Below are 24,037 nucleotides of genomic sequence, written 5' to 3' on the forward strand. Positions count from 1 at the left end.
GGGCGGGGAGTTTAACCGCACAATGAAGATGCAGCTCAATGCACTCAAACTACACATACAGAATGGACGGGCTTCAGGAAAGAACCAAGATGTGTATGAAAATATGTGGATAAACATAGTTTATAAACATAACCTGATATTCTGTTCTCATGCCTTTGTGTCCATATGTGAAAATAATGTTGATTAATACCTTTGAGATATTGATGATAAACTGATTTTGTGAATTCTGGGATGTTCCCACGATGCTTTGGCACAGTGTCATGGCTGGTTATCATGGTTGATAATGGCCACACTGGCCTGTTTTTCTTTGTGCTAGATTTTTGTAAGCAGTTAGTGGTTGAAATAATACATAATTGATATATCAAAGAAAAAATTGAAATAGGTAGAGAGAGAACTTCTGTGTGTGATTGAGAAAAAAGATCAGTATCAGATGGCTGAAAATGAAGACATCGATGAAACTCCCAATCAATGGATAAAGAGAGGCAGAGAGAGAGAGAGAGAGAGCAGGGGGGGGGGAGAGAGAGGGAAAGAGAAGATGGTGCGATCCATCGATCCAAAGCTGGCTCTTCTCCTATCCAACAGTTCAATATCAGACCATTAGATGAAAAACTCCTTCTCAGTCTGTTAGCAGTGGAGGTGTTTCTTGGCATACATGATACTACTCTGGGAAAAATGTTTTCATGGATGTGTTTGTTTGACGGAATGCTGCCGAATCTTTCAAGTAGCAGAATTAGGAGCATGTGCATGTACTTTCATTATTTGTATATATATTTTTTATGTGCCTCAATTGTGATACGTAGGCCAGGATACAATAGGTACATATAATAGTATACAATTAAAAACAGACACATCTTGTCTTCTATACACGTTTATTTACAAAATGTATTAAAATTCTCTGTACAGCCCCTCACCAACGAGGGTTAATTAATTAGTCTCACACATGCATTTCTTTTACTCTACTAAGATGCTTGGTGAATTTCTCTCAGCTGAGGTGAGGTTTTACAAAAAAAGGTAATTTGGCTGACCAAAGATCCTAACCAAGGGTTGCCTTCCTACTGCATACCTAATCTGACGTGAGAAGTAAAGCTTCTTAAGCAATAACCAATTACACATGCAATTTCTTTATAAAAACTTCAAAAAAAAAGATCACTCAGTTGTGTCAAACCTTCACATAAATACATTGCCTTTCGGTAAATGTACAACGTTTCTTTACAATTCAGTTTTCTCTCCTTCCCTTTTTCTTCAGTTTTTTTTTGTATAAAACTATCTTTCTTTTATGTGATTTTTATGGTCTTCCTAAAACCTATGGAATCACAGTCTTTTTAGAGAAAAGGAGTTGTTACAGCAATATGGAAATGTGCTAAGCTTTCAATACACTCCCTGTAATAACCTTGTAAAAATCTATTTTCCATAATTATATTTATTCATGTTATAATTTTCATTTACCAAGTAAATTCATCAAACACTATAATGCTTATGAAAGAAAAATCAAAGCAAATAACAGCTCATTGTAAAATGTGCAATTGTTTAACAAAATGCCAAGGTAATTCAAAATACTACCATTTAAAAGCCATTACTGTTATCCTGTTATTGGATTGCAGTTAATCTAAATTTAAATTCTGCTTGTTGTTTGGTTTAATTTCATGTACAGAAGTCTTATGAAAACCTTCCATATTTTACACATCTTAAATCACAAACTTATTGTTTACCTAGAGGGAAAACCTGCTTGCTTTGCAGAGAGTATCAACCCTTTAAAACAAACAAACAAACAAACAAACAACATAAAACTGACGGCAGTATTGGAAGTGCAAAAAGTGGCTTGTTCCAGTTTATGTGAAGCCAATTGTTGCATCCTATGATCTCTTTCACAAGACTTTGTACCATATTATGTTTTCAGATTCTCAGCAGCACCAGAGCTTAAAAGAACAACTCAACAACAATACCTCTGTCTAACAGCAGTCCTATCAACAAATTATCAGTTACAATAAGATTCCCCTGTACTTTATAACAATAACAATATTACTGCCAGTATTTTACAACAATACAAAAACAGTCTCCTAACAGACTTTAATACATTGCTTTGAAGAGGACATAATAAACCTATTGTCAAACACATTTAACCAGTGAAAATATTTAATCAGAAGGAGAATGAAGGCTAATCTGATCACATTTTCTGGGCAGAAAACCAATTTATCGCTTGTCCTTTTAGATTCGTCTTCTGGTTCGGCACTTCCAAATGTGCTTAGGTTGCAAGTGATGGCTTTACTTCTCTATCTCTCTTTCATCGTCTTTTCATCATCCACACATTTATGATAAATACTGTTATAAACAGATTACAGTGTATGATCACTCTTTTCCATGTGAGTTTCAGGCAAAAACAAACAACAAAATAAAAAGGGCTTCTGATGAGTTGCATTGTTCAGACTCTGGTGTTCGTATAAGGCACTGAAGGGAACCAATGCAAATCTTCACAAGACTAGTCCTGCCGTGTCATCGCTGCAGATTATCGTGCCGTGTCCGACCAGTTAGGATAGGCCGGGAAGAGGATAACACCCTTCCTCTTTTAGGGATTTTGTTGTATCATGGGTTTGTCAAAGCCGGGCAAGGATAAGTGAGTATCACTCTTCAGACCTGCGTAATTAGAGAAAAAGCACACAGATGCAATGCTTATTATTGGGTGTTATGATGCCATGTGTTAACTTTATCTCAATTTACTGTAACTGATAATTTTGCAAACATGACAAAAGGAAATATTATTAAATATATATCACCATAATCATAGGCAAATCCTTATAATTATGGGGCCTTTAACAATAGTCATCTGAGATATCTCACCATTCCAGTTTAATCCTTTGTCTCTATTTTATTTCACAGATTCACTGAGCACACTGTGTTAGTTGTGTGCAACAAAAGTGTACTATTTCAGTGGTTAGATGTTAGAAAAGTACACAAGAAGGTTGCTATGTCATTTCAGTTATACTCTCAATTGCGTACCATTCGGTAAAAGCTTATTTCCCTCAGCAGGCCACTTTAAGTGTTTCCTACCCTTATATTTTCACACTCTCTGTTCCATAGACGTTGTAGCCCTCTCTGTATGTGGCAAAGTTCTGGGTGTTGGTTGTAGGAGTAGGCTTAAAGTTCTGGGCATTCTTTGCCAGTTTCAGCCGCTTGGTTTCGGCCCTTGATTTGTAACAAAACTCTATTAGGGCCACCATCATGGCCAGCCCCAGCCCTCCAACCAGGATATAGAAGACTCCAGCCACATTGCTGAGGCTCAGAGCACTAGTCTTGTCCTGAGAAGACCAAAGATCACAGTTAGAGGATTGCAGTGGAGAGACGGAAGTATAGCACAACCTGACCTCTAAAAACCTGAATAAAATCCAATCAAGTCATTTCTATTTATAACGCATGCTATACTTGCACTTAGAAATAATAAGATAAGACAAACCCTCCTTGATATCTTAATGGGAAACCTTCTCTGTCAGTATAACTAGCAGATCTTATGTATCCTAAAGGCAAATTGTTTTGGGGTGAATACTAAAGGTTAGGGAAATACTACAGGTTGACTCCAGAAGTCCTAGTTGTGGAGGTCTTTCTACGGTGGTCACAAAGTTGTGAGGAACCTCAGACAAACCGTAGTCACACCATTCTCCAGAGGGAGAGGCAAAGGGTCAAAAGTGTCGAATGTAGAGCCCTTTCTACCCTAAGTAAAAGCTACTTCCTGTGACCAGTGACGCAGAGGTCAATCCTTCTGGAACAAGCCTGTCTTGAAAATCCCCTAGAAATATTGACATGTACATATAACTTCCCTGTCATAATTGACATTGTACAGCCAAATTCATAATATATTGATGATCTACTGCATATCAAAAATGAAAAAGCAGGTTTTAAAAAAAAACATGAGAACCCAAACCATTTTGCTGCTGCTTACTTACCAAACATAACAATAAAAAAATGTGTGAGTGTATACCATTTGCAATTTAACCCTATGAGTTTTGAAGAGGATTTATATGGCATCAGTAGCTTTTATGCGGTTCCTCGAGGAGACAAACACTGGTCTGTAGCTCAGAGGGTTAAAATAGTTGTCTTATTTACATTCCTTAACTTCATGTGGTGTGGAAAACAAGAAGTCCTTAATGCAACTCGTGACAAAGACAGACTTCAACACCCCGGAGTGTTTTAACAGCTCTCTGAAGATGAATCAAGACAACTCATCACAATAAGAAGCTTTGTTTGTTTACTACACCACAGGAGGTTAAATAATCTAATAGACACATCTACATGCAAACTAGTAAAAACGCAAATAAATCAAATTTTAATTAGAAAGTTCGGTAAATATCAACAGCAGCATAATGGTTAGGATGTCATGAATGTCAAATGTGAAAATGAACACTTCATATAGCATAACAACTATTGTAGTTTAACTAATCAACAGAAAATACTGTTTTTGCACTTTTACAATTTCCCCATACTACATCTTTATCATTACAGATTCAGTTAAAAATTATTTAATTAGAATGGCATAATTTCATACTTTATGGCAAAATAAGATGTATATAATAATATTAAAAAGAGCTTTTGGATTTGGGGAAACAGTGCTTAATCAATACAAGCCACTTGTTTCATAGAGTTACAGTTATGTGGCTGAATTTTGACTCCTAAATACACAGGAAAACGGGAGTATTAGATGATCTAGTAGTCCTGTCTTTGCATATGAACAGTACGTCAAAATGCAAGTTGGAATCAGTACAAAAGACCTGCAGCGACTGACCTTACTTCCAGAGTCCTTGGTTCCACATTCACCCTTATCGTACCACCATTTGTTTTTCAGCTTGTCTAAGATGCCTTGTTCACTGAGTTTCAATACTGCAAGGTTTACCGGAGTTCTTCACGAGGGAAATAACATAAATAACATTATATTATGTTATTTTATGTTATTCAACTTTTAAGCTAGTTCATACTTCACAAAGCGATACAGCAGGGCACCTGGCTATGTCAACATCACAGAGAAAAAGCATTCTATCTATTACCTTTGTCCCCCTACTCTAGAAGCCAGGACCTACCCATATCGCTTTGAGTAATCGGCAGGCACTGTTAACACGGTGACCAGCAGGTGCACTCTGCTGGTCTTTTCAAACAAGCCAAATACATAATTGTTAAGAGGGGACTTACTTAGGTGACAGTGACTCATCTGACTAGGACTGGACCCAACAAAAACCCCGTTCTTGATAAAGACACAAAACCTCAGTATTTGCTTTTAGCTAAAATAAGTCCTAAATGTACAGCAACTAAATTGTCGTACTGCTTAGTAAAAGTTGACACATCCATGCACACTCTTACACTGGGCAAGGAGATTACACCACTACAGCATCCTTGTAAACCACCTCATCTCCATTCAAGTAATCTATCACCTGGCCAAGAGGACATGCTGGTCCAACTTAGCAATGAGAGCATTTTTACGTAACTTTGAATTGGCCACAGTCACAGTTGACACATACGTAGCGCGATTTCACAAAAAACAACCAGAGTAGAGAAGTCCCAATGTGTTCCCTTTTCCACACCTGTAAGCACATTCTCATTAGGCTTATTGTCTTGGTGCTTCTGGATAGAAAAGAAGAGTTTTCTGATAAGAGAGCACTGTATCGATGAGAGACCTTCCTACTGCTAGTGAACAATGTCCCTCCAAGGGGGGATATATTAATTATGCACTGGGAGAAGATAACAGTGCTGTACTCAAAACCCCTCATAGCCTGCCACCGATAAGCAAACTGTTAAGACCAGGGCATTGTGTTGGTGCAGGGAGACATTGATTAACAATGCAATTATCTGTTAACATGCTTTGTGCTTGAAACTCAATCCAGGCAGCAGTTTGTTGGTGCCTGAGGGGGAAACAGAGGATGATGCGGGGGGGGGGGGGGGTGAGGTAATAGATGATGGGGGCCAGCTAGGTAAGAGGTTGAAACAAGTTTGCCCCCGGCCGGTTTTAAAGAAGGTAATCAAATTTCCTCTCCAGGGAAAAAAATAGCCCTACCAACCCCAACTGATAGAATTACTGTGTCAGTGGCCATGGGATTTACATATCTTTTGGTTCCAAGATTATTTCAATTTGATTGGCTTTCCACAGTATTTATTCAACCATGCAAGAGTCTTAGCTACACCCCTTAAGGGAAGCATGGTGAGAAATCCAACAACAAGATCTCAGGAAACATACAGTACGTACCTGTGTGTCAACATAAATAGACGGCAGCACACAGTAAGACAGAGAGACAATCGTACCATCCTCATACTCAACTAGGCTTTGTGACTATAGAACACGCACCAATGTTAGCATTGCACAGTAAAGGCATAGATTATATAAAGTTTGCTACCAATATGAAAACAGGAGTGCAGAGTGAGTGCCTGTTGCGGGAGTCAATAGAAGTGGTTCGGTCAATAGAAACAACAGTTCTTTGGTAAGGCATCACTTCAGCCTCATGACACTTCTAGTTTCAACACCAGTGTGACCTGACCATTTGAGGCTATACTTGATAACCCCATGATTTCATGGTGCTACGACATCCAGTATGTCTTCAATCTTCTGCCGCTCATATATGGGCAAGCCAATTAGCAGACCTAAATTGATGCCTGCGTCATGAGAGTAATTTGTCATTAAATTAACCTTAACTGTGAAAGTATTTTATGTGCTTGTATTCCTCTTGTAAAATAGCACACAAAATGCTCCACCAAGCACAGTCTAAGTGATGCTCCACCAAAGCCTTCATGGTTCAAAGGAAGGTGCACACTTCGCACCATTAGATCCAGTAATGGGTGGGCTATTTGTCTTCAGGAACAGTGGAGAAGCACAGGAACATGATCTAACCTGACAGTCGTAATGTTGGTTGCAGGGTCACTGCTGGGGCATCATGGTTGTTTAACTTGCAATCAACGGTTAAATTGGAGAGAATAATATAATATTGCACACAATGAGAAGGACATATCTTTCTGTTACAAATCATCAAGTAAAAACACCAATTGAACCCCTTGTTGTTGTGTTTTCTTCTCATTTTTTATATTAGAGTTCTCACGTTTGCCTGCAATGCTTAGTCCCCTCAAGACTCCGCTGTTTGCCTCGCCTCTATGAGAATTGTAGCAGAGCAGCCATTTTGAGGTTTTTATAAGATGTCTTCCATTTTGGCCCTAAATCTTGTAGTTTGTCTAAGAAGCAACAACCAGACCTGCACCACAATGTCCATATCCATCTCGTCGTAATTGATCTTTAAATAAAATTAAGATTGTTCTCACCAAAACTCTCACATAACCTAATATTTACGCAATAATTCTCCTCAAGAATGATTAATACCACAAGAAGACCTACTGACTAGTTGCACCATATTGGTACTGACACTTTAAGGATGTCGATACAGCATCTAAAAAGACGTCTAGGAACCTATCTGAATCATCCAAATCTGATGATAATATAACATAAGTAAATACACAAAATACAGCACAATTCCTCATTTGAAAACAAAACATTTCCTTCAGGAGAAAAATGGGTTCTCTGACAACTCAATGTCTTGTTTTTATAAACATTCGAGTTACAGACAAAATGAAGGCTGCAAATAGCCATATTTATTTGCTATGACTCCAGCTCTAACTCACTTCAAACAGTTTCTACGCAATATCAATAAAAGCCAATACACCTGCCAGGATAGGTGCCCCACAGAAGTCAAAGCCAGAGTTAATTTCATCTCCGTCTTCTACCACTGCCGGGCAGGCAAATGTCACATGTCCCTGGCTCAGATAAGCATCCAGTTCCTCTTCAGTAAAATAACTAGGTCTGCACCTCTTTGTCACACAGCAGGAAAAAATGATCTTTATCCTCCAGTGCATCCTCATGTCCTTCTGTGAGCGGAAAATGTGAAGGTTCTTGCTTGGCATAATTCTAAGATACCAAGTGTCATCATTTTCCCATCGCACTAATAGAATGACCGTTTTTAGAACCTTCTAAATATAACATTACATAATCTCTACTGCTAATTATAACAAGTCAATCAAATTATCTGCCTGTTCTTCTAGTCAAGTCAGGGTTCTGTGGATCGAGTTGAGTTGTAAATAGCCTGGTCAGATGTATTATTTTATTGTCAACATCTGTCTCACTGCTTGAGTCCAGCAGCGGCAGGTTTTACTTGGGAGACTTTTAAATAGGGTTGTGGTAAGAGTAGTAGTAGTAACAGCCTTGCCGATTACTCTGCACTATGGTACCCGATCGTGGTGACATCACAGCTGACCTTGGAGTCACCTCCCCCGCTGCCGCACTCGCCCTTGTCGTACCACCATTTGTTTTTCAATTTGTCCAACAGGCCTTGCTCATTCAGTTTTAAAACTGCCAGGTTAACAGCATTTCTTGAAACGATAAAACATAACTTGTAAGAAAATGCACAGGTCCGTGAGAAATCTAATGCATGGTAATAATAACGTTAATCATAATAGTAGTAGTTCTAGCAGAAGTAATCGAGATAATATAATAATAGTGATCACATTATATAATTGTTCTTGATATGGGGCAGGGAGACTACTACCACTAGTTCTTGCGGGTTATAATAATATTAATAAGAGAATCTGTTATCAGAAAGGTTTAGGGAAGGACAAATTGTTTAAGAATTGAATGTATATATAAGGGTAAGGAAGTCTTAAAACAACAAAGAAAGTGTTAGAGATTTCGGACAAGTGGCATGAAGGGTTACGTCGCTGAGAACTGAAGTGTGTAGGATGCGGACACTTGTCATTGAGAAGGAAAGTAACAACAACAACAAACACCATGCAATTAAGATCCGTCACAAGTGACAGCGCAGCTTTTAAAGGCTAAATTGAAAAACCATTGAACTGTTAAATTAAAAGTGACAACACGACAGGCAGGACGTACGGCACAGGCAGGACAGAGGGGAAGATCGAAAGAGAAAGAGGGAAAGAGAAAAGGTAAAGAAAAATAAAAAAATAATTGCTTGTTATTTTAACCCTTGGATTAGAATAATCTACTGTCATAGAACAAAAGTCTCTCTCACACAATACATATACAGTACCAGTCAACAGTTTGGACACATTTTAAATGTGTCCAAACTGTTGACTGGTACTGTATATAGCTGTATAGTATATGTATTGGGGACTTGGGGACCTTGTGAACTAAATATATAACATTAAAACAATACTGATTACGATTAATCAACCTTGGTTTCCTAAAACAGAAAAAAAGAAATGTTACCTCCAGGCTTCCACAAACAACACAAGAGATAAAAGGAAAGGATGTGGTAACAGGGAGACATCAGGGTAGGTGGAATACTACAACAACATGGAGGATATTGTTATATTATCCCACCCACCTTAATGCTGAGCCTTTGGGCGTCGCCACACCATAGCCCTTGGAGTCCAGGTTCCCTCCCACCTTCATGGTGTCGCAGGGCTTGCGCTGCTCGATGTACTCGTTCATGGTGGACTCGAGGAGAAAGGCGAACTTGCCCTTTGACTTCCTGACCCGGGCAACGCCGTCTGGCGTGGTCTTAGCGAACACGGACGGCTCGGCTGATTTCATGTACGACCACATTTTCTCATACACTGCTATTTTGGATCGCTGTGCAGTCAGGGGAAGAGAGGGGGAAGAGGCAGAAAGTAGTTTAGACATAAAAAATGGATGTCGGTACAATGGATCTAGTTAATGTTTTTATACTTCATGATGATCCCGGCCTCAAAGATTTAATTCAGGATGCCGGGGGACATTGTGAAGTATTTATAGATATCATGTAAAGCGGTGTGATATCTTTTAATACTTCAAGAGAATATTGCTGGAAGGCTCCTGAAAACTTTCTGGGCCTGCGCGGAATCATGAAATATAAGAACTCACGCAATCCATTTTCACATCAGGAAAATTACATTTATGGTCTATAGTGTATTGGTGTTGATGTAGTATATATGATGTAGTATATACTTTAGGATACTAATGACAACAGATAGTGCTGAATGAGAATTGTGTTTTGTTAGTTAAGTTCATTTGGACTGAGAAAGAGACCATGAGAGAGAACGTGTTTGAGAATTAGCGTGTGTGAGAAAGACAAAGAGAGAGTGAGAAAGGAAAAGAGAAAGTGAGACAGTGAACGGGAGTGAGAGAAAGAGTCACAGAGAGTGAAAGAGAAATTGAGAGAGAGAGTGGAAGAGAGCGAGAGGGAGAGAGAGTGTGTGTGTTCCCCTGAGGGGCAGACTAAGCTAGTCTTTGGAATCCAGGAGGAGGGGACCGGAGCGGAACACTATCTATGATTAGCATCAATTAAATTATTCAACACAGCTAGATTTATTTTGGCGTCCTTGTTTCCCAGTTTGGCCAGATGGATCCTGGTTCGGGTCAGTTAGGTGTGTACAGATGAGAGCAGAAGCCCAGTACACATGAGTCAGGATGTGTTCAGCTTGGAGCAAGAGGACCAAAGGGAGGCGGGCCTTCTGCCAACAGCCAATTGGTTCAAAAAGGATTTATTGTGCACTGCCAGCAGCCAATGGGGTCAGAGCATGCACAAGCTGTTGATATGGCAACATCAATAAGAGGCTTTGTTTCAGGTGTGTAACAGAGACTGTCACCTGGGGTTCTACCTGTAGGGGCAGAAACACGTTCACTTAAACCACTTAGGACCTCCGATTTGCCTGAAGGGATATCTGCTGAATCAACATATTGTCAATGTCATACATTCAAGATGAACACTACAAAGTTAAATAAAAGGCTCATATGAAACAGACATTTTGCAGATTGAAAACACTTTGGGGGTTCATTATGGTGAGTCGTCACAACATAGCATATGTTACAATACACAAACACACACACACAGGCCAGCTGACAGTCTTGCCTTGGCCCCGGACGAGAATCTTAGAAGGCCCCCCCCCCCCGTGCCCAGATCTCTCCTTTTCCCTTACTCTTCCTGTCCTCCAGTTCTGCCCCCCCCCCCCCCCCCCCTTCCCTGGGCCCAGGACAACAGACCCGTTTGTCCCCCCCTATCGGCAGGCCTGCACACACACACACAATGTTTTTTCTAACCCCATATCCTTTTAGTAGCAGAGAAACCCATCAATTAAAACACTTTCCCCCTGCAGCTGTACTGCATGTAACCTCCCCCGGCACATCGCCTTTTATAAACAAAAACATTACCCTTGGCTTGACAGAACCGCTCTGCTGGCTTTCTACCCATGATCCAGAACAATTTGTTGAGAACCATCCATCTGGGCCCATCAGTGGAGGACTGGACATGGGAGGAGACGGCTACATAACACAAATTAAAAAGTCTACGTGATGAATGTCCTTTGTGTTGATGAGAAAAGGCTTTACCTCCGGGATGGGCGTGTGTGTGTGTTGGGGGGAGGGAGAGGTGTTGACCACTCTGGTTTAACGCTAATGCACCTGGGATGGGGGGTGGGCTGCTTTCAGAAGCTCCATCTTCTTTTTTTTACGATCCTGTAAATGTGTTTCATTTGCATGTGCCAAACTGCTCTGGAAGGACGTCATTTGTGCTGGAGGACAATTTCCCCACAGACTTAGGACTCATCTGCTAGGCAGTGAAAGAGAGAGAGTGTATGTCGAGGGGGAGGGAAATAGGATTAAGAGAGAGTGGAGAGAGTGAGCGAGAAAGAGAGAGGGGAGGGGAAAAAAGAGAAAGTCCCCTCCTTCAATGACCAGAAAAAATAATGGATTCCGTCATTGATTACAGTGGACAGTGAGTGCTGTCTCACTGCTTTATGAAGTCCATTCATCAATATCAAAGTACAGATGAAATGCCACCAAACCCCAGATAGGCTCATTCTACATCTGCTCCAGTCTCCGCTGAAACATTCACAGTGAAGAAGGAAAGCAATGAAGGAGGAGAGAGAAATTAGAAGTTTAAAAAGAATGAATTGTGGACAATGCATTACTATAATGAACGCAAACTGAGGCCAGTTGAAAGTTACGTCCGGTGCTTCAATCCCCTCCAGACTGTAATCATTCACATCCGGCCATGAAGAAGTCATTTAAAATTCAATTATAGAATAATAAATGGAAAGGTCCATCATTGGTAATGAAACGAACGTTTGTTGAGCAATTATGTCCAGCTTTAAATGTAGCTCTATACATGAGGCCTATTTAAACAATGGCAATTTCATTGCAGAAACATAATGCAATCTAAGTGGTCTCTTGAAGTCAATTAAAATAAAGGGAGAGTGGGTCACAACCGTTTTCTACGATGACTGGATAACCAGCGCTGTTTGTAGCTGTGCTGAAGCCCCCGATCATGGGTGGGGTGTCTGGACCTCAGGTCTTACAATCAAGAACAGTCCTATGAAGCACACTTATTAATTTGTCATTAGGTTTAATCAACCTCTCTTAAGTCAGTTTAGGATTTGAGGTAGAATTCTATTAAATGTACCTTCCCCTGACAAAGCTAATGACATGGGTTCACACATCACTCTCATGTCTGGTGACTGGCTGTTGTCGAGCAGTTAGATCCAGTGTCAGAGCTCTGAGAGTGCCCCCTCCCCCCCACCACATACACAGTTGATTTGAGGTTCCATGTGTTCCGATTAGTTAAAAGCCACATTGTTGACCCCAGGGTGACCTCTGGTGTCATTGTACGGATAATGTTGTTGGAGGAGGAGGGACAGTATGGAGGGATGAGGGGGTTTTAAAGTTGACCCTGGAACAGTCAGTCTAACTGTGACAAAAACATACACACACTCACTGAAAATACATACACAAACACACACGTAACCAGAACGATACACATACACACTATTCATACACACACCTGTGTGAAGATGAGAGGCTAGTTGTGAGGCTGACAGCTAAACTAGTATTCTTCTGAGGGACATGATGCAATTAGCAGTGTGGACAGACAGTTTGTGTGTATTTATGAAGTGTGTGTGTGTGGTTGTCTGTCTGTGTATTTTCCAAAGGTCATTAATAAAGTATCCTTTGAAGCTTTAACATTGGAGTGCAAGTCCCCTTTTTAGCTGTTGTTGTTGTTGATTTTATAAAACCCACTGAAGTGGCCATTAAAATGTCTGGGGAAGGACGCATGATTAAAGCTCAAAGTCAAAAGGAATTGCCCTCTTCATTCTAAATGGCCACTTAATCTGTATTGATTAAGAGCTAGGGAGCTTTTCCTGGGAAGCTCTGCAGTCCACCAACCGGACGAAAATGCATTCCGTGTGTCCACATCCGCTGGCATTATAAGATACTTTCATCTTCCTCTTTCACTCTTTCACTTTTTCTCTTACTCTGTTGCTCTCTCTCTCTCTCTCTCCAGCCTCAGTCTCTCAGATCAGTGATGGAGGTCTATTTGAAAGCCCATTCTCAAACAGCCAGCAGCACTTCTTCTCCCCACTTCAACTTTTCTTTCACTTAGATTCAGGATGGTACATGTAATTTTTTTTCTTCTTCAGGTTCAATTCGTACTTCCTGCTAGGACTTCCTGTATCTCATGTATGCAGAAATAAAAGTTAGTGCCTCCAGGGGGGACATGTAACTGTCAGTGAAAAGCTGCACTTGTCACAGCTCAGAATACCAATGGAGGAAGTGTTTGAGGTTGGATGCGGGAATCCAATCGAGCTCTGCCTCCCCGTCTCTCATTGGTGCTGATCGGCTGTTGGATGTGGCTCCACTGAGAGGAGCTGTTTCCCCTTTAGTGGGTACCTCTATCTACCTTCTGCCTGTCAGCTCTTCTGTCAGCCCCTGCCTTTATGCAAACATTCTCTAATCTTTCTGAGAGTCCCTCTGTACCCTGGAACACCTTGAACTCAACACTGGTTCTCAATGTTCTGATACAGTCTATACATCTCCACAGTAACCTTCCCGAACATCTCCTTTGGTTCAAAACTGCATCTGTAGATTCACTGGCTTTCCTTACACAACGTACTCACTCATACTTCTCAAAGGTCTCGTTATTATGCAAGAGAACAAATCCACTTTACGTGTCATACAATCCCCCTTTCTTATATATCGCCATGCATCAGCTATAGTGTCTGGAGCACAGTAGCTGGGACGTGAAATTGATGTTCACGCTGGGTTAAGAGCAGTGGTGACTGAGCTCAAGCTGTTGTTTCTACTCATGCATGCACAACCTGCCATAGGAGGCGCCCTGCTCACGCTTCTATGCCTTCAGGATTCCATGCTCCTGTGGTCCTAGATAAAAAGTATGAGCCAAAAAAATACAAATAAAACATGGAATGCATTTCCATTTGTGGTTCACTGACTGATACTTTGTTGTTTCATGGGGCATTTGGCAGGGGCCGGACTTTGTTGGGCAGTGTTAGTCTCCAGGCAACCCCCACGGGTGTTTACACATCATCCTGCTGTATCTCTACTACCACAATTATTACCGTTGCAAGGGATTCAGCTTCCATGTCAATGCAAAGGTCATGCTTAATATATCAAGAGATTGCAGCTAATTATTCTCGATTAATCAATGTAAACGTTCTACAGACGGCATGGATGAAATTAAGGCGATGGAGAGGGCTGAAATGATGGATTTTGATGTTGAGGCTTTGTTACGTTGAGGAAGAACATAGAAGAAACTACTCAAAGCTTGCAGCTCCTCCTTTCTCTCTCTCTCCCTCCTTCTTTCTCTCTTTCTCTCTCTCTCTGTCTGTCTGTCTGCCTGCCTGCTTATGTTCCTGTCTGTATGTCTGTCTGTTTCTGTCCCTGTGAAGAGTCCCTGCAGGTAGGAGAGGTAAACAGGCAGCAGTCTGGAGAGGGAGGGCCCAGAGTCATTCCAGGGAAGAGCAGCCAACAGTGGGTACCGACATGGTGCCAAGAGCCCGGAGCCCCACAGCTCTCCACTGGGCACACCAGCGCAGGATCCCACGCCAGCTGTCCTATTTGGTGTGGGAGAGAGATGTTGGAGCTTTTCAACTGTAAAATTAGCTTGTTTTTGATATAATTTTCTTTAAAAGAATATGTTTCGCGTGACAGTGGTTTTTGAATTGTTAAGAACGATATGTGTTGAAAGACAACACTTCATGTCACCTTTTATTACAGCACAGTGCAAAAGTGTTAGGCTGCTGCACAAATGTGTGTGAGCATAAGACTTCTGCACAGTACTGTAGATTACTCTGAAAACTGTTTTTAGATATAGAAGTCTGGAAATTCTGGAAATTCTCTATTCTTCTGCACCACCCTCACTGTGTTGAACAGGAGCAAACAGCGATGTACAGCATTATGAGGTTCTGCTTCAGTTGCAAGGCACCTTTTTTTAACCCCAGGTGAAATTATCCGATATCAAAGGCAAGGTTTCAGGAATAATGACATATGTCTGATTTAGCGTTTCCATCTGCTACCTGGCTCTAATTAAAGCAGAATGTATTTCCTGAAAAACAGATTTGAAATAGAGCTTGAACCTTCATTAATCAGTGAGTGTGTGTGTTTCTTTTCTTGCTTGTCAGCCCCTCTGCAAGTTTTAATTAAAAGTCCCTTGGTATAGCAGTTCACACGTCATTTCCAGTTTGAAGGCTTAGGCGGTAACTAGGACACTCATTACAGGGAATATGTGGGATCTGGAAGGAGGCTCCCTTCTCTCCTGATGCTCCCAGCCAGACCTTTAGACACAGCGTGGCTGAGTTGACTAACCAAGTACCTGGAGCTTGGTGACAAACACATACAAAAGGCAGCAGTATCATGTGAGAGTATGCTTGTTATATACTGCCTCAACTGTCCATTGTAGATCCAGGTTTTCTTGTGACACCAGTGGGCAGGGGAATCTCTAACATGGGAAAAAGGGATTCATGGGTCCTTTGGGTTGGCCAGGGTCCACCATTGTGGATGTATATTAGTCAGTTGTGCTTGAATGTGTCTGTGTCTGTAACTTGAATTTTTTTCACAGGGTCGAGGATTTCATACAATTCCTCTGCAGCCAGCAGGGACCTGATTCTGAGCTATCACCAATGATATCACCTATTCTTTCCCGTTAACTCCCCCATTCAGTGCCCTATTGGAAGACTGTGGCTGGTCTTGAGAGGGGATGATAATAAACTCCCTTTCAAGCCCCTGGTTAATTTATGACTTAATTGCACAGCCAGTCCCTCATGCCAATGGACATATTGCTTATTCCTTCTCAAACGTTTGGTTTGACCCCGAGGGCTTTCCCTCATCAGGTACAATTTCCCTCTCCACAGCCAGCCAGCTAATTATATTTTGCAGGCTGACCCGTCTGAGTGCTGGGCTGATGTGGGAGCTTAGACTAGGCCTCTGTTTTTACCACCTCTCAGACATCGACATGTCTTTAATGCTATTCCTACTGACAGGCGCACCCGCCTCAAGGTCGCACAGACACCAGCACGGTCATTCCATAATCATGTCATCGAGTTTCAAGTTGCACTTCACAAAGGCGATGGGCCTTTACACCTCAATTCAACCCCTTGAAATGCCGGATGTGTTGGTCGGAAGTTCCTGAGAATGGAGTCACTATACAATGTGTCACGACGTGAGGTGGGGTTGGACCCAAATGCAGGGGAGTACCGAGGCATAGCGTGGAACACAGGTTTAATTCTCAAAACGGGAAACAGACAGGGTACACGCAGGGACAAAGGGTAATGCTAAGACAAAGACTGGACACAAAGCAGGAACCTAAATACACAGAAACAAACAAGACACAGGTGAACACAATGAAACTAACGACAACTGAACGAGACAGGTGACGACAATGACAGGGAAACACTAGGGCAGGGCAAAACCAAAAACAATAGGGGGGATTGATACCCACCGTCAGAGAAGAACACTGAGCCTCAGGGAGAAGCTCGAAAACTCACCCTAAAGAACTCTTTAGTGGAGCCCGAGTCCAGAGTCCCATAAGCGATTTCAGTCTGCTTAGCCAAGTCCTCAGCACTCTCTATGGGAGACACCATCCTCTCCACCGTCAAGAAGGCAGCCAGGTTAGCCGTGTAGGACGAGATGATGATGAGGGTGAAGAACCACCACACACCCCCCACAATACGCCCCGACAACGACCTGGGGAGGAACGTGAGAAAGACAGAGAAAGAGGGTTTGTGAGACAAGGACATCCCTGTTAAAGGTACAACAAAAGCATGTATTCACTGCGGGCGTAATCTGTCATTTTTCGCAGGTTATTATTTTGACTGTCTAACACTGTTGGCCTCTGACATGCCCTCTTCAATCCGTCAAACTGGATTTTACGAGAATTGGCTGATTCAAGCTGCATTATAAAAGAGACACGGGTCACACACAATTTATTAAAAGTCCCAGAGAACTGCATCAGTGCCCACTCATCAGCAGTTAAGATGAGCCCAGAGGTTGAAGGTCATCCTCAGCCTTGTTATGTTTCCTGACACTGACCGCCTTGACCAATTATTGATCAAGCTATTCGGGCCATGGCAGTCTCATTCCGTACAAAAGGGCAAACGTAATGAACCCTTAAATACAGCTATAATGCTAAAGCTAGCCCAGTCTCACATGCAGAACGGGCAAGAGAAGACAGTTTGATGAAGATAAATAGATAGCTTGACCAACACTTTATGTCATAAAGATTTTATTGTTATTTAATTACATCTAATTGTGCTGTGAACCTTTTACTGATTGGAGAGAGATAAACAATGTAATCCTACTGTACTGTACTCTGATATGCTAAACTTCATTCTTAGTGGACCCACCTTGGAGAAATATCACAGCCCTGCTGCATGAAGGCTCCCAAAGAGAACCAAAGGCTGTTGAAGATGCCAAAGTCGTTGGGGGGGTCCGGGGGGGTCTGGGGGTCTTTTGCCTCATCCTGCTCGTCAAGATTCCACTCATATGGGCTGAACCGGCTAACCAAGAACAGAACCACGCTCACACCAATGTAGGCAAACACGATGCACATCCAGATCTCGTAGGCCAGGGGGTCCAGGAAGGAAAACACCCCAGGTTTGGACTTCTGGGGCTTCTTGATCATGATGGAGATGCCCAGACTCATGAAGGGCTTGGAGAAGTCTATCACCTCCTCTCTCACCAGGGTGATGGTGAGGGGTGCAACAGCTATATCTGCTCTCTGGAAACAGGGACATGTAAAGCACATGTTTATTTTATTGCCGTAACAAGCAAGAATATGTTGTCTTCTTGTACCCTTGTATCATTGCAGAGATCGGTAAACCTACAGCTGTTGGGAGAAATACATATCTGTGGAACAACTTTGTTAAGTTAAGCGTCTTACATTTACATGCAGTAAAAAAACAAATATATATAGATATATATATAAATAATAATCTGTGTTTTCAAAGCTTTTGAAGTGTGGCCTCAGAGGATAGTTACTAAAGGGAATAAAAAATATTTCAAATAGGACAGGAGTGGTTTTTTATGCCATCTTCACAGAGACCCCCCCAAAAAAGAAACTCACACGAGGAGAGGGAGAGAAGGAAAAGCCCGGGATGCTTTTAGTCACATAAGAAGCAAAACAAAAACAACTCCAATTTATACAGTTAGAAATGGGCTGTTCCCGTACTGAACATAGTGGCTGACAAATCTGTCCACAAACGCAGTAGGGAGGGAGGGAGAGATGGAGAGAGGAAAGAGAAGATATCCAACACCTCAAGGGGAAATGGAAGACAGGTAGGTTCAGATGGTTGAGGCAGCTTGGATGCAATTCACCCAAATGAGATGGATGTTTGAGTTGTGTTTGGAAACAGTCCTCACGATTGCCATGGGGGGCAGACTAGAATGACCCAGGGGATGCCAAAAATTCACAAAACATTGCAGGTATTTTGAGTAATAAAAGATGGAGTTTGTGGAAGATGTATCTGCTGTCTTATTAGTTAAAGACTAAGGTTTGGTCAAGATAAATCAGAAATTAATGTGCATATAAATTACTAATTAAATTAGATTTATTGTTGATGTGGAAAATTCATATCACAACACGAGTGATGCTTTCTGAATAGGACTGCAGAACATCTAGCTAACAAAGAGCCAGATCTGTCCAGGGGAACAAATAAGTTTGTTCAACGGTAAAAAAAGCCTGTGATTTAAATAGCAGCTGTAGAATTGTTCTCATGTAGAGAAGCTACAACCTCCGGCTGTATAAACGACCCTCTCCAGCACCCTCCATCACTGCCTGCTCAGAGTCAGCGCCCTGTAGAGACAGAGCTGTGGCATCTGCATTACAATATGTTTAGACTTCCAAGATGGTACTCGTCTCTCTCTGTTCTCAGTTTTTAATCACTCATCTTCTAGCCACATCTCCCAAAACACACTCTCAAGAACCAATGGTGTTATTTTACATTTAGGACGATGGGTTGCTTTGTATAAAACAGAAGAAAAGAATGAATCACTCGTATATTAATTGTGTCTTCAGCTAGAGCGCGTACGTGTTTAATTATGTAACAGCTTTTTCTTGCAAGCAATGTTTTGCGAAGGACACTTTGTGGTATAGTATTGTGTTGTTCTTTTAATCCATAAATTAGGAGAGTAACATGGGGATAGGGCTACACTGAGAGAAAAGGCTTCTAACAAGGTCACTCAGAAAAAACACACACAAATAAAAGCAACAAAGGCATCTGTTTCTTTAACCTCGTCCACAGGGGAGCGAGCAGAGCTCAGAACAACCGCTTAATCCTGTAGCTGTCTCAGGCAGCACTCAATCAATGGTGCTGGGAAACAAAGCCATAAAGAGCACCTCCAAGGCTAACCGTTAAAAGACAACCAAAATTTGATTAATTTACTGGTCAAAAGGTCAAAGCCAATATAATCATTAACTCTTGCCCCACTAGCCTGTCTTCAAACAAACCACCTGATGAAGACCTGATGGGAGCTGATTCCTCTATGAGGAGGGAGGAGGGAGGGGGAGGGAATGAGAGGGTGGACCTTTCCCATTTTGAGGATAATTTGGTGGCGTTAGGACATCAAACCAGGCAATCTTCCAAACTGATGGTAAGGAAATTGAACAGATGAGCTAGGCTAACCCCTCATGCATTTTTTATGTGGTCCCAGTACAGCTGTGGTTGCCTCATAGAAAAAATATATAATTTGGGACAGTTGAGGCTTTTGAGAGATTTGGAGAGTTCTGACAGATCTCGCTTCATGGATGCTTCCAGAACATCTTCATATCTTTTGCATGTGTTAAGGCACATTCTGTGAGAATATCAATAAGGCTGTTTAAGAGATTGGAATCCTAACCCAGTGGTGAGAACGCATAGTTTTAAGTTTTGTAGACCATTATTGCAACAATGCAAATTTGGATGCATTCTGGGCCTTACAATTGGGAAGATAATCCACATTCCCAAACTCACCATTTAAAACACTGCTTCTGTTTTTATTATGGTTTTTAGTATCATTTGTAGCAAACAAATAGTATAATAGCCCTTTAAAACAGACATAACACTACACACTTCAGGTCAAGTCAGAAGAAACCATTTTAGAGGTCCAAACAGCATCCTACGATACTGAAAAATACTTTTCAAACCTTGCAGAGTTTTGTTTTCTCTGTAAACATTGTTCAATTGAACTTACACTAACAGCATGCCCCCTGATCTTTCCCACCATGCTTCATTTATATATACAGACATATGTAGCAACCTGCTAAATTGTTTATAAATGTATTTTGTTCTATTGTATTTCTGTAGAAGAAAGAAAAACGTGGGCTGGTTCAGTTGTCCCTGGTGTTTAAAGACTTTTCTTTTCTTCTGTATTGGTTGCAGTCAGGTGTCAATTTTGTTAAGAGCCATCAGTGCCAATCAGAGTTGGTAACATACTGTTTGTTGGGAGGGGGCGTGAATGAGAAGAACAAAAAGACAGATTGACATCGAGAGGAGGAAGAGAGACGCTGATAGTTGGGAGCTAGTTCATTTTTGCAGTTGGATTGTAGTTGGAAACAGGTGATTTGGTGCTGAGGTGGGGGAGTGAACTGTGGTTGAGAGTGGTTTCACTGGGTAGCGCTGGTTTTGCTGAGGTGGAGTTAGCGGCGTGGCTGCAGGTGGACTGTTGCTAACTTCCCGAGGGTTGAAGAGACTGCTAGGTAACGGCTTTCTGGGTTGCTGAGGAACAGTGAGTAACGAAATTCTCTCAGGAGCTCCAACAAGCGCGCCAACGTTGTGGTACCACACAGAGTAACATAGAACCCCAGGTAGATTTTTGTTTATTTCTTTCGGTTATAAAGACCATTTAAAAAGTTGAAGCTGCCAGTGTCTGTAATAAACCTGTTATAATGTGTTCAGTGGTGATGTTAATGTGTTTCATGTATCAAATAACAGTATAGCTACATCATGAGCTAACCAGGCCTCTCTGCACCCTAGGCAGTCATAAGCCCGAATTGTGGCTACTGTTAATAAATATAAATTTTACATTTTAGTAACCCTCACCAATTCCTCTCCCATGCTGCGGATCTATTAGGCAGTCCCCCCAGGATTTCGCTGGCCTTTTTTGTGATAGTTGCGGGCTAATATTCCTGAATTCGCGGGAGCTTTTCCAAAAAGTTGCGATGAAAGTTGCTGTGTTTTTTAGGTGTTTGTTGCAATCAAATTGCGGGAGCAAGTGAAAGTTTCGATAAAAAGTTGCGAATTTCCCTCTTTGTAATTTTAATTGAGTTATAGGTTGAAAATTCAGTAATTAACAAACATTCATCAAAGAATAAAAAAACATTGAGAAATGGTCCCCTAAATAAGGTTACCAACATGCCAATTTTCATCATATCCAATTTTTTATCCTTATCCAACCAGGATTTACATTCGAATTGACTTTTTTTTTTACAAAAAAGATTAAAGCAAAATCTATCTCTGTGTGCAATACCGCTCTCAGGCCCCTACGCAACTTCGGCGCTCTCACACTTGCCAGGCATAGACAGTAGAAGAAAGCACACGCAGCGATTGACTGGTTGGGCAACCCTGGATACAGGACTGTTAACGGTGTGTTTTTCGCATGGAAGTCTCTAGAAATCTGGCCCCTTATTGAACAAAATTATAAAGAGTGAAAGAGTTCAAAGACACCAGAATGAACGCGTTCACAGTATTGTTCATCAGGCAGTAATACAGTACGTTCAGTTCACCAAAATTATTAATAAGTTAGTGAACTTTCGTTCAATGAACGAGTTCATGAACTGTCGTTCAATGAACACGTTCTGGCGCAACACTGGATTTAACTCTTACTGGAGAGAGTTGTGGGAGACGACGAAGATGGATCAAAGTTGCGGGAAAATTGCGGTGATTGGTTAAAATTGCAATGTCGCAATGAATTTGCGGTGAATCGTTGAATTCGCGTGAATTGGTGCGATCGCAACATCGCAAATTCCTGGAGGGTCTGATTAGGGTGATTAGAATTGAGTGAGTGGGCTATATATATCTAAGCTCATCCATCATATTTGTACCTACATGCCTACCTTGTATGTTTAGATTGTGGGAGAAGAGGGAAGACTATGTGAACTGAAGTCCTGGGATTCTGTCTAACAGCTCTGAGAATGTTTCCAGATGTAATCCTTTTTTATCCTAGAGTGATAGCCGACTCTTCCATGATGAAGTTTAAATCTTAAACCTCAGAGTTTATTTTTTTTTATAAATCACATACTCATACACATTTTCTCACTACTGAAAGGAATCCCCGTAATTCCCGAAAGCATCTTAAGTCTAAGTTGATCGTAGAATCCGTTGATCAATAGATCTTAGTTTTACGGGCCGTTTCGAAGCTATTGTAGCAAGGGCTGAACGATTAATTGCATTTACGATAATATCGCAATGTGACAAAACAAGATTTTGTAATGCAGTTTGCAGACAAATGATCAACTTTGCACGTTACACTTTACCTTCACCTGAACGATGGCCTCAGGCTCGATAGAACCTGACACTACAGACACTTTGCCAATTTAGCTTTTAAAAAAGATGCTGCGCAATACTTTTTGCAAAACCTACCTGGCTAACGTTGCTACCTCACGGGGCAACACCACCAACGATCAGGGCTTTAAGTATTCCGGCACCGTGCCAGATGTCCGGCGTGCGGCCGTGGAAATTTTTTTATGGGAACTTGCATGTGGTTTAATATTTTCAAGTAATTTGATTTCACCTACCAATCATGAGAGGAACGAAGCTCTAACTAACGTTACAAGCCTATCAGAAGCAGAGCAGTATGGAGGATTATAGGGGCCAAAACTAAATAAATAAATACTTGGATAAATGAATAACTACATAACACAAAGCTTAAATAAATGACACAAAATATATAAATGTTACATGTATTTGTGTGTATATATATATGTTTACGTTTTCATGTGTTTACATTTATTCATTTATACTTACATTTATTCATTTATACTTACATTTATTTATTTATACTTACATTTATTTATTTATACTTACATTTATGTATTTATACTTACATTGATCCACGGTGAAACTTTCTGCAGCAAAATAAATCTGTCGTCCCCCCGTCACAAAGTCAGGGGGCGGGTCAAAGCCTCTGATTGGTGGTTCAACTTGAATCTACTGCTTTTGACTATTCCAAGGTGGCAGCACCTTGTGCGGATTCAATGAATGAAATATTGAATGCTACAGTGGTCGAAATGTTGGCGGAAGCTGAAGAGATGGAGGCACCTGCCAGTTCACTTTTTTTTTTACATCATATTGAGAGCTTCGCTGAAATTATAGGAATGATATTGGCCCTAACTGACACAGACATCGATGAAAATGTGTTCACGATCCTCAGCGAGATGATACAGCATAGGGGTGGGCATATCGATCTTAAGACCGACAGTGGCCGGGTTGGGAAACCCGGCAACTATCGATACCAACGTTGGTATCAATAGCCTGATTGATAGCGTGATAAGATCGATACTTAAGTTTAATTCCACACTGAGTACACAACTCCCTTTACATCATAGTGGTTGTGCAAACACCGTCTAACTTCGCTCAAACTCACTTTGCCCCTCCACTGCTTTTCTAAGCCCAAAGTATCGGTATTGGCAATACTGGCCCTGTATTTACTCCTTGGTATCGGATCTATACCACATCGTGCAGTGTCGCACACCCCTAGCAGCTGTAGAGTGAGGCGATAGAGGATCCCTCTAGCTTGAAGAGAGCTTGATCGACTGGTTGAGCC

The 24,037-nt window shown here is 41.3% G+C and overlaps 1 protein-coding gene across 1 annotated transcript in view; it reads right to left on the reverse strand.

Annotated features, from left to right (window-relative positions):
- Positions 1-858: 858 nt before the first annotated feature.
- The window catches only part of LOC124480417 (glutamate receptor 3), a 92,503-nt gene continuing 69,324 nt past the window's right edge, over positions 859-24,037 (reverse strand). Inside the window, exons 12-17 of the mRNA XM_047039747.1 lie at positions 17,644-18,017; positions 16,786-16,984; positions 9,357-9,604; positions 8,268-8,382; positions 3,046-3,293; positions 859-2,631 (exon numbers count right to left, since the gene is read on the reverse strand). Of these exons, the coding sequence (XP_046895703.1) occupies positions 3,048-3,293; positions 8,268-8,382; positions 9,357-9,604; positions 16,786-16,984; positions 17,644-18,017 (1,182 nt within the window). The 3' untranslated portion in view covers positions 859-2,631; positions 3,046-3,047. The remainder of the gene's footprint in view (positions 2,632-3,045; positions 3,294-8,267; positions 8,383-9,356; positions 9,605-16,785; positions 16,985-17,643; positions 18,018-24,037) is intronic.

The sequence above is a fragment of the Hypomesus transpacificus genome, chromosome 1 (genome assembly GCF_021917145.1).
Source record: "Hypomesus transpacificus isolate Combined female chromosome 1, fHypTra1, whole genome shotgun sequence".
NCBI lineage: Eukaryota > Metazoa > Chordata > Actinopteri > Osmeriformes > Osmeridae > Hypomesus > Hypomesus transpacificus.